Source organism: Poecilia latipinna, unplaced genomic scaffold (genome assembly GCF_001443285.1).
Source record: "Poecilia latipinna isolate Pla-1442-1.1 unplaced genomic scaffold, P_latipinna-1.0 Scaffold258, whole genome shotgun sequence".
Classification (NCBI taxonomy): Eukaryota; Metazoa; Chordata; class Actinopteri; order Cyprinodontiformes; family Poeciliidae; genus Poecilia; species Poecilia latipinna.
This window is the reverse complement of record NW_015112874.1, coordinates 642,062-658,838: the sequence shown is the minus strand read 5'-3', so window position 1 is coordinate 658,838 and position 16,777 is coordinate 642,062. Positions and strand designations below refer to the sequence as shown.

The window sequence follows — 16,777 nt, the reverse complement described above, 5'->3', positions numbered from 1 at the left end:
AACAAAGCGTACTCATATAGATTTGAGTGAAGAGTTTGCTCATGACCACATACAATTTGAAAGAGAGGGACTTTCAATACGGGAGGTCACTTGATTCAACTGTTTCCTAAAATGAGCCTGTAATTTCGTCCATGTACTCATGTTAATCACCCCGACTTCATTAGCACCACTGCTTATTCCTTTTGCTTTGTTGAAATTAGTCACAAAGGAACAACCTCGAAGTGCTGTGGTGTGAGAAACTAAGAAAAAAAAAAACATAAAAAGAAAATGAGGATAAGGAGTGAGTTAATTTTGTCCTGATACTTCACCAACAAGAAGCGATTTATTGCATAGTTTAGTTTAAGAGACGTTGGAGTGGCCATTAATGTGAATCTGCAGCTGACATGAGTACATAGCTGTTAGTCATTAATAACCCAAAGCGCCCCCATCGCCAACATCAAACATTTTCTCAGAGGAGAATAAAGTTGGAGCTGGAGGCTGTGACTTATCTCCAGCCCTGATTTCATCTGATTACATGAAATAAAAACTGCTAACTAGGCTTGAGTCAGAGTTGCGTATCGAATCTAGGTGTGTGCACCTGTGACTAAATTTCAGTTTCAAACTCAAGTATTTTTCTTCCATAAGAACTCGTTCGGCTGTAAATCTCCTGTAAAAATTCAATAAGAAAACGGGAAACACAAATGGGGTTTCGTGCATTTCTGTGTCCAAAAGTCGAAGAAGAGAACATGCAGTTTTAATCAAGCTTTGACAGCGAAGAAAAACACCACTGGGATCAAGTACATTTTATATTAGTTTATCTGGAGGGTCATGGCACCAGAGATTTGGTATTTGACGGAACTAGTTTAAAAAAAAAATCAAAAGCCAAGAAAGAAAACTTTACAGTGTTATCCTTGTTCTCTCATATCTAAAATAACACACCGACTCTCAAATCCAACCAAAGTAGGAAATTCATGGAGCAATTTCAATTAATCTCATGGTATAAATCTGCACTCTCTGGTCACTGGATGTACAGTTCATTTGTTGTTGTAAACATAAACACAGCGTATGTTTATTATTTTCATTCTGGCGGTAACCCTGTCCTTTAAAAATGAGGGAATAGAGAGCAGTAATGAAAAAGAGTTAAAGTAAAGCATGTTTATAGTGTGTTCTGCCTGTTGGTTGAATATATTTTCCATCTTTTTTTCCATCAGAGTGACATAAATAAAAATAACTGGAACATATAATGATATAAGGTATTTTAATCAATCGGTTTTCAATCTTCAAAAGAAAACGACTCGTATGCTTTTCATCGGAATGCACAGAGGTGTTAAGACTCCTGAGCTGCGACTCTCTGACTTTGTCTCCGAGGTTGCAGAGCAGATTTTCATACTTCTGCTACATTCTGTTTCATAATGTTGTTGCTGCTTGAGTGCAACTTAAATGGTTGCCTTGGCAAAGTTTTTTTTTTAATTGGATTTTTCTTAGGTGAAAATACTCATGACTCTGGGAGACCACTCAAAAGCTGCAGCTTGTGATTCTTGAAGTAGTTTATTGATTTCTGAAGAATACTTTGCTTCGTTAGGATCATTATTGCCACAATGAGCTGCTGAACCATTCTTCATTCTGTCTGGGCTTTGTTTTTCTGCACCTCCTCATGCCTCAAAGTACAAAATCTGAATCACTCAGCAAGTTATCTACTTTTTTCCACGTCTATGTCTCCATAAAACTTTGTTCGTGAATGAATCTGGATTATCCCGATTTCATGCATTACTGTTTACCCTAAATGATACAACATAGTTCCTATGTTGACAAAACCTTCTTGCTGCTTCTGTTTCTCCTTAAAGAAATGGTTTAAACTTTTTGTTAGGAACTTCTGTGAAAGTATTAGTCATAGTTCCCTGAGCTGGAGTAGAAAGATGCCAGTCCATCACAGTGAAACACAAAGACAAAGAACAAACAGTCATGTACTCACACCTAAGGCCAATTTAGAGAGATAAATTAAACTAGCAGTCACGTCTTTCACCATGGGAAGAAGTGTGTTCTCCCATGCATGCATGAGAGACCGTGCAGGCTCCATGCAGAAAGACTCCAGGCCAGGATTTGAACCCAGGACCTTCTTGTTGCTCCAGCATGTGGCCCTCACATGGATTTAGCAATTTAAAGAGAAAATGTTTGTCTTTATGGAATACAGCAGTTCATCAGTGTATATTTAAAGTGTGCACTTGCACAAAACTGTGGAATTTAACACTATTTTTACAGTGAAATTATTTCCACATTAATGCTCATTGCTTAAAACTGCTGCCTGTCGAACTGCCCCATCTATGGCAGCCCATCAGTCCACCTTTTACCCTTCAAGAGTGGAGCTTTGTGAAAGCATGTCACTTATGCAACAGCTTCATAGACGGTGTGGTGTTTGGAAATTATTCTGCTCAATTTGGTGAACCAGTTAGTGGGCAGATTGGTGCAGCCATCAGCCTCTCCCAGTTTAATTTCAAATGGTAACAAGGAGCTTGTTTGTCTTGGAAAAACTGGAAAATTTGTGAAAATGCAGGTAGTTGATATTTGCAAATATATAGCAAATAAGACTCACTGCAATAAGACATCTTGCGAGTACAGGTGGGAACTATTACTCTTTCTAACTTCAAAAATCCAAAATGTCCCTTGAACTACTTAATTACTGCTGCATATCCTTACTGTTACATTAAAGAGGACAGCTGCTCAACTTAGCAGTGCATGGTTGTGTTCAGTTACTAGTGCTACATTTTTGCACCTAGTCCCACTGTTTTAATGAAAGAGTAAGTCTTCCTGAAAGATGAATAAGGCTGATGGCAGAAACTGCAGAGAATTAATAAGCAGAGACACAGAAACTAATCTAAAATGAGAAGAGCAGAAAAGCAGTGATGGAGAGATGAGAAGTCAGTGAGGGATGGCTTCTCAGGTATGTTTACTCTAGTTTACCTCATGTGTTCTTTCCATTGTATGTAAAGCATGAATTAATGTTTCAGTGGGAAAGAGATTTCTCAAATACATACGTTTCAGTCAGCATGAACAGATTTTTGCCAGTCTTTGTCAGGAGAACTGGAAATAAATGAGAACATGTGGACAAGGTGCTGAAGAAGGATTGAAAATGTTCAACGGGAAACTGGAGCAGAGGACAAAACAGCTAAAAGAACTTTAAGTAATTAAATGATTGGTGGAAATGACTATAACAGTGAAAGAGACAAGAGTGATGCAACAATGAGAAAAAACAAAAAAAGGTGATAAATCAGACATGGAATCAAGAGAGGAGGCAGAAAACATTGAAAATCTGATAATAGGCAGGAAAAATGAAGAGTCTGCGGATGAGAATGGAACGGAAAATGTGACGGCACGCTCGGAACGATAGACATTTGGTCACGATGAAGCACGAAGATAACATGGTGAAAGTCAGGGTCGCAGATTAAAAGAACCTGCGATGTGGTTTTCCTTCCCAGTCAGAAGCAGTTTTCAGTCCAGACTGTCTAATTGATCCAGTCACACAGCTGTGTTTCCTTTGCTGGTTAAAGATGCACAGCGTAAACAACAATGCTTCATTACGTCTTTCCTACTTGATATGTTGGCTAATGAAATGTGATTTCCAAACTTCAAACAGCTCTATAACATCTGTATCAAAATCCAGTTTATTTTTTTAATTGCATAAACTGTCAATTGGGCTAAATGTTTAAAAATTTGCTTCTGAGTGATTTCTTTTTTTTTTTTTTTTAATCTGGCCCTCAAAGAGTTTTTGACATTCAAAGTGTTCAGGTTTGTTGTGACCTCGTGGATAATAACTTAACATCATAACAAAATCTATCCTCCTCTCCCATGTCTCATGGAAATAAGAGAATCCGTTCAATACTTTTTGTTAATTCTGTTTGATAGAACCTGCAATTTATTCTCAGTAAGATTACAATGTGGTTTGACTAATGGTCAATTTATATGTGAATGTGAGCTCCAGTTCTTCCTGATCCACTATTTTTTTTTACTACTTTTATCATTTTGGACTCCCCAAAACAAAACAATCACAGATGGTTCTTCAACCATAAAATCCTTCTGCCACTCAAAAACACTCATTTGTAAGTGGCATAAATTAGTAAAGAGGGTTAGTGAATAGTTTGCTGTATTTGAGGATTATTTCTTAGTATTTCAAGACTTTACATCCAATGGGCATATTTCCAACGTCCCAAAAGGCAAATGAAAGATACTTAAAGGAGAAATTGGGATCAGAACTAAATGTCAAAGCTGGTAAAGTGTAGGAAGATCTCTGTGTAAACGGTCACAAAGGAATTAAAAGCCATTTTTGGAAGGAATGCATTTGTGAATTAACGATGCAATAAATAAATATCCCTTTTGTAAATAATTAAACAGCAACTTTATCCAAATATTGACTTGTGTGATTGTGTATTTAGGAGTACAGTATGTTGTGCAGTTTCATTTGTTGTGGTATTAGGTGACTGGAGAACTATTATTAAAAAAACCCTTGTTTTTTCATTTTGCTTCTACTATACTTCCAAGGAAATGTGCAACGTTTTGAAGAACTATGGACAAAAATCACATAGAGAAGTAAAAATAAACCTAAATAAACGATTACAGTTGGACTGAAGACGGTTGTCAACTACATTTCTTCTGCAGATTAGATGGTTCACCACTATTCTTCCTCGTTTTAATAATGTAGTGATAAAATCTAAACCTAATTTCCTTCATCAGTTTATTTGTTTAATATTTACTGATAATTTGACCACTTGAAGCAAAAATAAATAAATAAAAATACAGGATGTGTTTATAGAACTGGACTACGTTCACTGCATCAGTCAGGGTTGACTAACTTGGTGCCAGATGAACCAATTCAATCAAAGCAACGTTTTCTAATTAACTTAATTAAATCCGGGTTGCTTTCTGTGTTTCTTTTTCTTTTTTGTCTTTTACAGTTAGCAGTAAAATACCAGGCATTCCACACACTCCCTTACTCCATTTTAATATATACTTGAGGGAAAACTGACTTTGGCAGTGAAGCAGTAAAATATGTTGGAGCATGTCACAGCCTGAGGAGAAAACCGGAGATGCAACACATAAAATCTGCCCTGAGTTCTGACCTGTATTCATCCTCTTCTATGCTTTATATGCAGATTAATTGTAGAACGTGTTGTGTGCAGAAGCAGTTTATTGTATTTAATATAGAACTTACACAGTATATAGTCTGCATGTGTCGTCCTTGGCTGTACTTATGAAGTAGTTGAGATGCAGAATGACTGTAAGTCAGTGAAACCAGACAGAAAAAAACTATCCTGAACCTGGGAGTGAAAGATAAAGCTGATGGCTAAAACGAAGAAGGAATGAAAAAAAAATAAAAAAAACAAAGGGGAGAAAGGGGGACAGGCGGCCTGTCAGCCGCCTGAAAGATAAAGATTGGAGTGTGAGGGAGGGACTGAATCAGGCGAGGAATAAATGGAGAGAAGAGAGGGCTTGAGTGAAAATGAGCAGGAGAAAACAGAGAGGGAGGAAGTGCCCTGTCTCACTCTCATCAGTCAGAGCGTTGGCCATCCTGTGGCGGAGGATGCCGTTGTCACCACGACGGATTCCCACTGTCCGTATTCTGCTTACCTCCAAGAATATTACTGATGTACACAAAGAAACACACACAGTGGAGAGAGAGAGACACATATTCAGGAAGGGCACATGTGCCTTTCCTGGAAGAGACAAACGCACAACTGTACTGGTGTCAGGAAACACACAGACAGATATTCTGATGTGAGAATTAGATTTTTTTTTTTTGTTACTGACCTTAATACGACATAAGATCTGGGTTTAATTTTGATTTTCAGATTGGCTCTTGAGTATTTCAGTTTTAGAGTTTGAAGCTTTATTTATTTCTCAGACAGTTTAGTACTTTGAAAAAAAAAAGATAAAAAAAAACAAAAGAAAAGCAGAAGCAATGAGAGGCGGCAGATTTCTCAATAAAATATTTCTTTTCAAGCATGTGCAGTCTGTGGACTTCACTGAAACTTAATTATAGTATAAGCTTTCTGTTGTTTTTTGACCAGCATAATATCTTTCCATTCAGATTGTCTTTCAGATGCATTTTCCCTTTGCAGTGCCGTGCACGTCTACGCTCTGACTGTTGTTGGTGTGAAATAAGTTTTGGTGATTTATACACACATAGATACAAGGACACCATACTGCTGCAAGCATCCACAGAGTCTCGTTATTCTGACACCGTGCATCGTTATTCATCGGCACACCTACATCCATGCAGGAAAAGGAGCATATAGCGAATATACACACAGTTATGCTCATTTGGCAGTTGTGCATAGGCCTAGTGAAATGATAAAATTGCCCGGCATAAACACACACACGCGCAGAGACAGTGATGCTGCATTACTTATCCTAGACGTCAATGCCTCATTACTGTGTCACACACACTTGTTGTCCTCAACACACACTCTGTCTGTGCAACTGAAACCTTTTTCATTTTATTATTTGTGCTTGCATGGAAACCACAGAGAAAAATAGCAACATATGTGGCTATGTTGAGCAACAGATGCTCAACTGGAGACATTTTGAAGAATTGAATGTCAAAATGTGTCATGAACTAAATCCTCTGTCGTTTGTCTTTTTTTTTTTATCTCTGCAGTACTACGAAATGTCCTATGGTCTCAACATTGAGATGCACAAACAGGTAGGAAAAATTGTGTTTACCATGTTTTGATATGTTTTGTGTTGTTGCTGGATTACTCGGAGGGGATGTGTTTAGGGGTTGTTAGTACAACTCTGGCCTTGTGTAGATGCAGCTTTCATTGAACAAGAGAAGGGGTGCAATACCACAGCCAATGCTCATGAGAGACATTTGTGCATGTGAGGTTTCATGCTTTAATATGTGTGTTAAAAAAGTGAATCTGAATTGTAAGCCCCACTATAAGTCCAAAGAAGGAACATGAAATGCAAATTGTAATGGCTACATATGAGCTAGTGTGAGGCTCTGATAGTAGCAAAGCAATAATTACATGACAATGTTGTAATATTGTAATTATTTTCCTTATGGGTTACTTCACAATGGCAGATCCAACATATACATGATAAACATCGACTAAATTTAAAGGCAGTTCTAAATGTGATGGGATTAATTGGCAAATATTTGAGAATAAATATATATTGAGTGGTCATTATTTCAGAACGTCAATGGCTGACAGTCCATGAATGTCCCAGGCTAATCAATGCCTTTCAGTCACACTTGCTATTGAGAAACACTAAACATGACCCATCTGCATAGTTGGTCATGTTACCTTCACTGCCGTTTCGATACATTACAACGTCTCAGAACACAACATACAATTTACCAAAACAGTTTACACTTTTGAGCTTACTTTCATTTAAGTTTAAATTGACTCTTGTTTCTTCAGAGTGACTCTAAGTTAGCTCTGAAATCTTTGTAACTTCAGTCTAAGACTCTCAAGACCCCCAGTTTGACTTCCGACTTCAGGCAGACTTCATGTTTAGGTTTCGCTACTTTATCCCTCAAAATTCCAGCTCATGAAAACAAATGAAATATATAAATATATATTTCAAGATGCTTGTTTTCCCAGTGGTTTTTGGAAAACTTGAAGGCGTTTACCGAGTTGGTATTTTGTCTCAAATGTGTAAGAACCTCTGACCTACAGGATAATGCAGTTAATAACACTCCTCGATTCATGCAAAAGACCAGATGTGCAGCTGAAGCCTGCGAGGGAAGGTCATCGTGAATTGTGTAACGTTTCCACTTGTCCTTGCTGAGATCTGGTAGTCTTGAATGAAGACACTTGTCTCATGAGCAGTGTGTGCTCTCAGGTGCCTGCAGCTGCTTGTCAATCCCCATACTAATTGCTGTCTGGGTCATGCTACAGGAGAAGTAGACAGTCAAATTGCATACAGAGAGCGACAGGCAGACAGTCAGATAAATGTCGACGTAGAAGGACAAAAAGGCAGACGCGAAACCTGTTCTAGTTGATAGACCTTCCTGCAGATAGACAGAATCATTATCCAGTTGAATGGCATTTCCTTTAAGGTGACTGCCTGTGTCGTCCTCCCTCCCTCTCTATATCTATCTATCTATCTGTCATGCTAACTGGCTCTCTGTGGCGGAGCCAGGCACTGTCACAGAGGACAAGACAAGAAGGGGTTTATTTTTCACTTTTACAATGAGCTCTTGGCGTACACCTTCAGAAAGCAGCTCATTGTTTGAAACCGTCTCTGAGACACCTTCCAATAAAAGGCTCTGTGCTCTGCACTTTCACCTCATAATTATCACGTCATTTAGCTATCGAGGTAATTATAGCAAAGAGATATCAAACATCGGATTTACAAACACAGAGTTCAGGCTGGGTGCATGGAGTTTTGTGTTGCTCTGCTGGTGATTTGAGTTTAAGGTGAGGCATCTGTCCAAAACTAATCAAACACTTAAAAAAAAAAACTGAAACCCGCCGTCGACTCCTACATACATAGTATATTTTTGTCATTACAGCTTGTTTTCTAAGTTGTGCTTGGTAAACCTTTAAATAAGGTGTGCTGAAAAGATTGATAGATGTATCTCCTGGTTTTGTTCAAATTCATTATTTCTAGGACAGGTGATGGGGAAAGACATCTACAGCAAAAGTCATCTGGTGGGAATTTAATCAGTTCAGAATACATTTTTTTTAACAATGACTCCATGCTTATGCTTTGAAAGAGTGATAAACACTTGAGATGCAAGCCATGTAGTACATTGTGGTAAACAGTGAGCTGCAATATTTGCAGAGGACTTTCTGTATTAAGTTTGCTATTTGCAGGGTGCCTATAGACCATGCTTGTTTTGTGTGTGGATCTAAAATGCATACAAGTGTGTTTTTTTTTTGTTTTTTTTGACTTGGTGTCCTTGCCTAGCGACATCTGCACATTTATTAGCAAAACTATTTCTTCATTAGTTTTGAGAGGATGTTTACAGTTTGGGTTATTTCTTAGGACCCTTTATGTTTGAAAATGGATAATTCATGTGTGTGATTAAATTTGAAAACAGGAAATAAAGATTTTTAATGTAATACACATACTTAATAGACATGACAGGACTTGATATTCCACAAAATAAAATTATTTTCATATTTAAACCTATGTAGTGGGTTAATATACCAACATACATTCTGAGATAGGAAATAGCAGGAGAGTGCTGCCTGCTGATAGTAAGGAATCCTTATTTATCTATCAGCATCGTCTGCAACACAAACTCTAAGAAGACTGATTATGTCCCTTTCATTTCTAGCTAAGAAAATGTGTTGTTGTAATTAAATGTCTGTATGATGTTTAAAAAAATAACAGAGAACATATGAAAACATATTTTCAGCCAGTGATAAAGAGGAATAATCCATCTCAAGATACTATATTGATATTTACTGTGATTTTAAAAACTGAAATATAATCAAATGTTTCTTCTTTAGAATATAAAATTCAGCCCCAAATCCAAGGATGGACTGTGTGAAGCCTTGACTTCATGTTTGAATGGCTGCTTTGTTACCAAACATAATGTCAGGGTTGTACTTTAGTCAGAAGAGAAACCGACTCTGCAGGAAGCGAAGGGATTAAAAGACACAGAGGGAGGAAGTCGGATGGTTGGCAAAACAGCCAGGGAGAGCTGGCCTGTCAGCTCCTGTCGCCAAAAAGAGGAAATGTACAGCGGTGTTGGCTTTACCTCTTAGAGAGGGAGAGCGGGGAGGATGACAGAGGCAGGAAGGCCAAGTAAGGGGTGAGTGTGGAAAATGGAGGGAACAGAAGGAGGAAAAATGAAGATGGTGGAAATGACAGCAGACCAAAGAGTTGCATTCAGGCAAATGAGAGTTCAAATGAGAGAGAGAGCGAGAGAGAGAGAGAGATGTAATCTCCAGAGTATATTGACGTCAGTGGTTAGTGAGGAAGGATAGAAGAAGAGTCACAAGGGGAAATATGAGATCGAAAGAAAAGGTAGAGGAGTTATGTCAGAATATAACGGGGTATCCTCAAGATACTCCGCTATATTCAGTACATATATATATATATATATATATATATATATATATATATATATATATATATATAGGTGCAGAATTTAACTTAAATATTTTCTAGGTTGGATATGGATACCATGCAATGTGTTCACCATCTCATGCAATCCTGCTGTCCTAAAGGCTGTGAACAGGATATTTTACTAGAAGCATATATTTGTTATTATTGCAGTTCGAGTGGTTTATGTTTGTAATAATAAGTCATCATGTAAAGGCAGGGATGTCAAACTCGGTTTCACTTATCGGTCACAGACTATAACTTGTGTTAGTTTACAATTTAAATTGCACAATTCAAATTAGTATGTTTGATAATTCAGATACATTGACTAAATAAAGACACAGGTCACATGTTTAACTGAATCCCCTAAACTCAAGGCCCGGGGGCTAAATCTGGCCCGCCGAAGCTTTTTATTTGGCCCTATAGACTCCAGATTACATCAATTAGTCCCTCCATTTTTTTCACAAGTCCTCAAAATTCACACAAAATCAACAGATCCCCATATTTTTCTGGATTTTATTGCCAATTTCTCAAAGTTGGTCAAAAACATTGGGTTTAATTGACGTCAAGTTAGTGTTGCAAATACATTTAATGAAAAGGCATTAAATACGTTTTACGTATAACACTGACAGTTTGTTTGTATTTCAAGTAGTGAGTCCACCGTGTATTTATGATTTTGTGTATCTGTCCATCACTTTCACACCTGTCACATCATAAACACTCAGGTTCGACTGGGTGTCCTGGATTTATTGTGTGGAGGTGTTCAGCTTGCTGCATAGCTGAATGGAGTTTTCTGCGAGGCCAGTACAATAAGTGTACAAAAGAAGGTTAGTGTGATTTTAAAGAGACTCTGATAAGAGGAAGAGGGGGAAGAAAGAGCATGGTAGAGAAAAATATAGTTAACCGTGGAAGAGGAACTGATAAAAGACAGCAGGGATGAGAAGGGAAATAGGAGAAAGAGATTAATTGAACGGATGAAAGAGGAGAGGGTAAACAGGAAGGATGGAGCTTTAGAAGTGTCAGAAAAAGACCTTATGGAACAGATGAAGCGGGGAAAAAAGAGCTGGAGATGAAAATGAGAGCCAAGAAAAGAAAAGTGGTAGAGAGGAAAAAAGAAAAAAGGGGGGAAGAAGCTGAAAGATAGGAAGACGTACAGAGAAAGACATCAAGGGAGGGAGGGGAGCTTTGAGCTGCTGCAAGAAATAATGAATCATGAATAGATTTAACAGTATCTGCTCTTATTTCCTCTCCACCTCCTTTGCCTCCCCCCCCTCCAACTTACTCCCAACATCCTGTTGAGATCACTGCCGGTAGCCTCCCCCTGCTCTCTCCCTCCTTTTCTCCAACACGTGCTCTGTCATTATCAGTGGCAGGGCCATCTCATGTCTCGGCATTAATTGAGCTGTAACGGTCGTCTCTCGCCTTCCTACCCTTCCTTTGAGCTGCTTTTGATTATTTTCTCTCTCTGACTCGCTCTCTCCGTCTCCGTTTCGCTCTTTAAATTTCCACCTATGCTCTTTATCTCCAGCCCTCCTTTCTCCATTTCACTTTTCTCTTCTCTTTGTCCCCGTCTGTTTGTGATGATTGTATCCAAACAGCACAAAGGCTCCAGAAAGATAGCATCTCCTCCATTCTTTCTAAGCTTTATGGATACAGTGACCTGCAGACACACATCACATTATCTCACTTGGTTCACTTTCATTATCATATCATAAATTCATATATCCTTGCTGAGTCCCCCCAAGCAGCGAGGGGAGACTATACGGACTTTTCACTGCTTTCTGTCATTGTTCTATATTCATTGATATAGCACTTCTGGGGCTGTGGCGGTTTTTCCACTGCGTCCCCAGTGATGTGCATATGCACCACATGTACTTTCATTGACTTTATAATTCAGCCGTGCACCGTGGCACGCAGCTGCTGGAGCAGGAGAGTTTACAGATGTGATAATGTGTTGTTGCTGTGAGGTGTGTGCTGATTAGATTGAAGCTTTTGTGTTGCCAGATAATTAATGCAGCAGGATGATAGGATGATGGCAGGAGGGGAGGCGCGTGTCCTCTGACAGCTATCAACAAATGAGTGCGGTCTGGGAAAACCTGAACACAGAGAAGACAGGAGGGCCAAAACTCCTCCAGTTAAAAGAATATAAACCCCTGATTAGCCCTTTCTATTCATTATGTTTGTTTATTTTCTTTCCTTCCTTTCACACCGTCATGCCAACATTTCTGTGTGAAAACAGCAGATGACGTATTAACTTCTGATAACAAAGTCCTTTTAGTGAAAGACACAGACTATTTTAGCCCATACTCGTTATATTACGTGCTAACATTTTCTAGCTAACCTACACTCACCTTCAACTTGTTTAAATACATTTTACCTTCTGAAATGGTTTAATTCTTTGTGGCATTAATTTTCCATGGGTTTGTAAATATTTTCCAGTGAGTATTTATGCTATAGCGTCACACAGTTGCTGCACCACGGCTCTCTCACACCATCTGCACCCCAACGTCATCATGGCAAAGTAACACACCCGGTCATAACACAGCTGGACACTGTAAATTTGAAAGCCATTGGTCAAATAACTTTTTTTCCCCCAGTGGGACTGCATCAAACATGACATAATTCAGAGACAAAACAGGATCCAGTATTTCACAAAATATCTTCTCATTTAAAGTCATGCATTAGGTGTGCTTCAAAACCTAATGTTCATAAGAACTGCTGAAGCAAGGCTGGACGCCGGATTTTAAGTTGATTATTAAGTCAGTTTTTGATCCAACCATCTGAATGCTGCAGATGATTTGTGGACTTTTTGGACTGGGGGACATTTTTAAAATGTGTTATTTTCAAATTTAGTGGAGCCTGTGTGAATTGTAGCTTTGGTTTTGTGTTCCTAGCCGACAGGAGTGGCACCGTGGGATCTTCATCTGCCGTACCCCATCTGCTATAAGGATATTGTATTCCACATACCATGGCTGTGATAAGTGGCTATTTGAGCTGCTGTTGCCTTTTCTGTCATCTAAAATCTTCTTCTCGAACAACTAAAATAACAAGGGATTTTTTTTTCTTCCTGCAAAAGACAGATTTTTGCTTTTAACAATATGCAGATGCAGGTTCTCAACTCTCCCAACTCGAAGCCCCCGTCGTCTTAAGCCCTCTTCCTTCTGATCATCGGATATGCTGGCAAAAACGTGCAAGACTTCACTGCAAATGGACAGAATTTTGTTTGACAAACTACCAATGTAGTTTACAGGAAGGAGTCGGGTGTTTAGGTAAGGGTTAGGTTCAATGTCAGGGAAACATTTTAGAAACCACAAAAATGGCTGGAGAATGGTGAAGCCTAAGAACTGGGCCTGGGAACCAAACGTCAGGTTGAGAGATGTTTTTGGATCATTGGCAAGTTTATAACTTCTGCAGAAGTGAGAGGCTGAACTGCAATTACACATTATTTGTTGATAAAAAAACCCAGTAAATTTTGCATTACATAGCTTTTCTTTCACTTATCAGTCCATCATTTCCCTGGTAAACCCAACCAACTTTTTGTCCTGTACTTCATCAAGTGGGCTTTGTATTACTAAGTCATAATAATTACTATGTTATGTGTGTTCAGATGTATACGTGACTTGTTTTGAAATCAACATCTCAAACTTAAAAGTGGTAATTAAGCTTACATGATTGACTTTTTGACACATGCTTTGAATGTGGTGGAGTACTGAGCTTTGACAGTAATTTCAGTTTTGTGGGAGGAATTTTTTATATAATGCTGGGTTGGTGTGGTTAAAAGCTGGGTTCATGTAAGTTGACAAATTTAAAAGAATAGGGCATGTTTTTTTTATTTGCTGTTGTTTTGCCTGTCAGTTAAACACGTTAAAATAAAAAAAAAGAGGTAGAAAACAAGAACAAAACATCAGATTTTGTTTTGGATGTCTTTTTTTTTCAGATAAATGGCTGAAGATGCAAACTTAAAGATCTTTGTTTTGTAAGAAAAAAATGAAAATGACAAAAACATGGTTGCTTAATTAGCAGGTAGGACATGAGAAAGAACAAATATGCTGAAAACCCAAATAATATGGGTCTTTGGTAAGTACACACAAAAAGAAATGAAATAAATTATGTTCTGCACTTCATAAATCACAATACTTGGTAATGAATTTTAAACTATGCTAAGTGGTTCCTCTTTCTTGTAAGGATTCTTCTTTCTGTACCTAAATGATTACAGCAATTGCAAAAGTTAACTTTCTAATCATCTTTCTTTACCGAGGATGTGTGTCCTGCTTGTTTCAGATGTGTAAAGTAGCTCACAAGATTTAAATCCATGAATCAGTAGTGGTGTTCCCTGTGGCAAAAATATCCCTTTTTTTTTTTTTTTTTTTACAATAACTTAAATCAGCTTAGCCTACCATTATAACGCCTCTTAACAACAAATCTTGCCTTGAGGTGCTTTACAAAAACATTAATTTCAAGTCAATCACACATGCATTCTAATGTATTCTAGTAATCAATCAGTGCAGCAAGATCTGTTTATTAATCAGCTTTCAAAACCCAGCAGATTCACTGCTCCTGGATGAGCATATAACAATATCCATAATTTCGTTAGTTTCCTTTGGTAAAAATACATTTGGTCCTCAGATCAAATGTTGCATGTTATCCTGCATGCTTTAGATGCATCTCTGCTGCTGCATATGTGATTCAATTGACTGCAATAAGAGCTCTCAAACTATTTAAATTGAACTGAAGTGGCGTACAGCTCGCATCATTCACCTGAACACTGAGGTTAAATTATGACAGGGATTCCCCTTTTATCTGAATGTGCTGTGTCTCCGTCTTCATGTCGGCTGTCTGAATGCATTGAGTGATTTAAACACAAGAAACAAAGTTCTGCATCAGATCAACGTATCTCTCAGCTCAGTCTGTTTCTGCACCAAGGACTGCACTGTATTTGCTGTACGTGTTATCAATACATCTCTCTTCCTTTTGCAATCTTGTGTTATGCACAACAGTTAATACTTTCCTTTTTATGTAAGCAAAAGCCCATTTTGCGACAGACGTAGTAAATTAGCTTAGCCCATAAATGTAACGTTCGGTATTTGCTGATGACGTCACTTGCCTCTATAAAGCGGTCAAATGTGCTTGTGTGGTCAGATGTGCCTTTTAAGTTCCCTGGACAGAATTTTGTTAAACATGTTAAACAGTGGGGATGCTGTGAAAGAGTGTATCGCATCAATGAAATGAGTCCGTTTGCCCTTGGGTTAAGTTGATTTCTACTAATTTTAAACCATTTAGATGAAAGCCTTGGAAGCGGCATACTACTTAGTTTAAGAAATGTTGTAGACAAGATATTGTTTCCGTTTATCTAAATTTACATAAACTCTTGGATATGTGCAGAAATGTATACGTTGAAATATATTTGGTGCAGTTCATGGAGTGTAGGCAAGATATTAAAGGAGGCTGTGTTTGATAGTCAGGATGCTCTGCAGCCAGATTGTTTCCCCTGTGGACTCCTGAGGACAGATGAAGCAGCTGGCTGTCCTTCCTTCCTGTTCCCTCCTTTCATTTCACCAACCACACATATGAGGATGGTTTCGTGTGTGCGTGTGTACATGCATGTGTGCTTCTGTTGGGCAGGGGAAAGCTGTGATTAACACTATGAATTTAAAGAATATAAGGGAGATAGTAAACAGAGAAATGAACAAATAGTTAAACAAAAAGAAGGGACTGGGCACGATGAAGAGAGCACAAGCAGACGAAGATGATCACATGAGAAGTTGTTTATCTAGTTGCATTGCAGAAAGAAAAAAAAAAAAAAACTTTGTGTGTGCAGGTGCTTATCCAACTGCCTGCCTAATTAGCCAGAGCTGTCTGGCCTTTTTATGCATGTGTTTTTGTGCACAGGTGTGTGTGTGTGCTTGGAAGCATGGGTATGTTTGGTGAAGTTGTGACCTGAATCCCTGGCACATGCAAGTAACATGCCTTCATTTTCAACTCACTGCTTTGCTCCATAAAGGGATTTGGCTCCTCTCTCTCTCCCTCTCTCTCTCTGTCTCTCTCTCTCTCTCTCTCTCTCTCTCTTCTTCTCTTTCTCTCTGCCCTCTGGTCACACTCTTCTCTTTTTTTCCATGTCTTCCACCAGATTTTTTTTTTTTACCGTTCTCACAAGTCACTCTGTCCATAATCCTGTGGTTTTGATTGGATGTTTTATTTTAACTAATTTTATTTAAAGGGACGGATTAAGAGCATAGTGCACATGTGGGTCAACCAGAGCAGGCTTTGGAGAGGTCACAGTACGTTAAATATGTTTGCTTGTGTGTGTTTGCACTCTGTCTGATCAGTGGTGTATGCAGTCTCTGCACATGTTGTAGCATCTGTGCCGGGTCTGCGTGTGTATGCGTGTGTGTGTGTGTGTGTGTGTGTGTGTGTGTGGCTTTGATGTCTCTCCCCCTGTTCAAACTCTTTGGAGCTCAGTTGTGAATAATGGGCCATATAGAGATAGAGAGAGCATGACCAGTGTGGGATAAAATCTCAGAATTTTAGGAAATAAAGTACGGAAATATAAACCATGGAAGAAGAAAGGCAGAGATGAGATGAGAGAGGAAAACATAATTAAATTCCCAGGGAATGTTTTAGTTTAATAGCTTTTAATGGTGACAGAGGAGCTTTAGTCTGTATTTATTGTTTTATCTGTTTTGTGTGTGTGTGTGTGTATGTGTGTGTGTGTGTGTGTGTGTGTGTGTGTGTGTGTGTGTGT

General features: G+C 38.5%; 1 protein-coding gene across 3 annotated transcripts in view; it reads left to right on the top strand.

Moving 5' to 3' along the window:
- Nucleotides 1–6,624: 6,624 nt before the first annotated feature.
- The window catches only part of tle2b (TLE family member 2, transcriptional corepressor b), a 56,031-nt gene continuing 45,878 nt past the window's right edge, over nucleotides 6,625–16,777 (top strand). For all 3 annotated transcript variants that reach the window (XM_015033169.1, XM_015033170.1, XM_015033168.1), the window contains exon 1: nucleotides 6,625–6,673. In XM_015033169.1, the coding sequence (XP_014888655.1) occupies nucleotides 6,638–6,673 (36 nt within the window). In that variant the 5' untranslated portion in view covers nucleotides 6,625–6,637. The remainder of the gene's footprint in view (nucleotides 6,674–16,777) is intronic.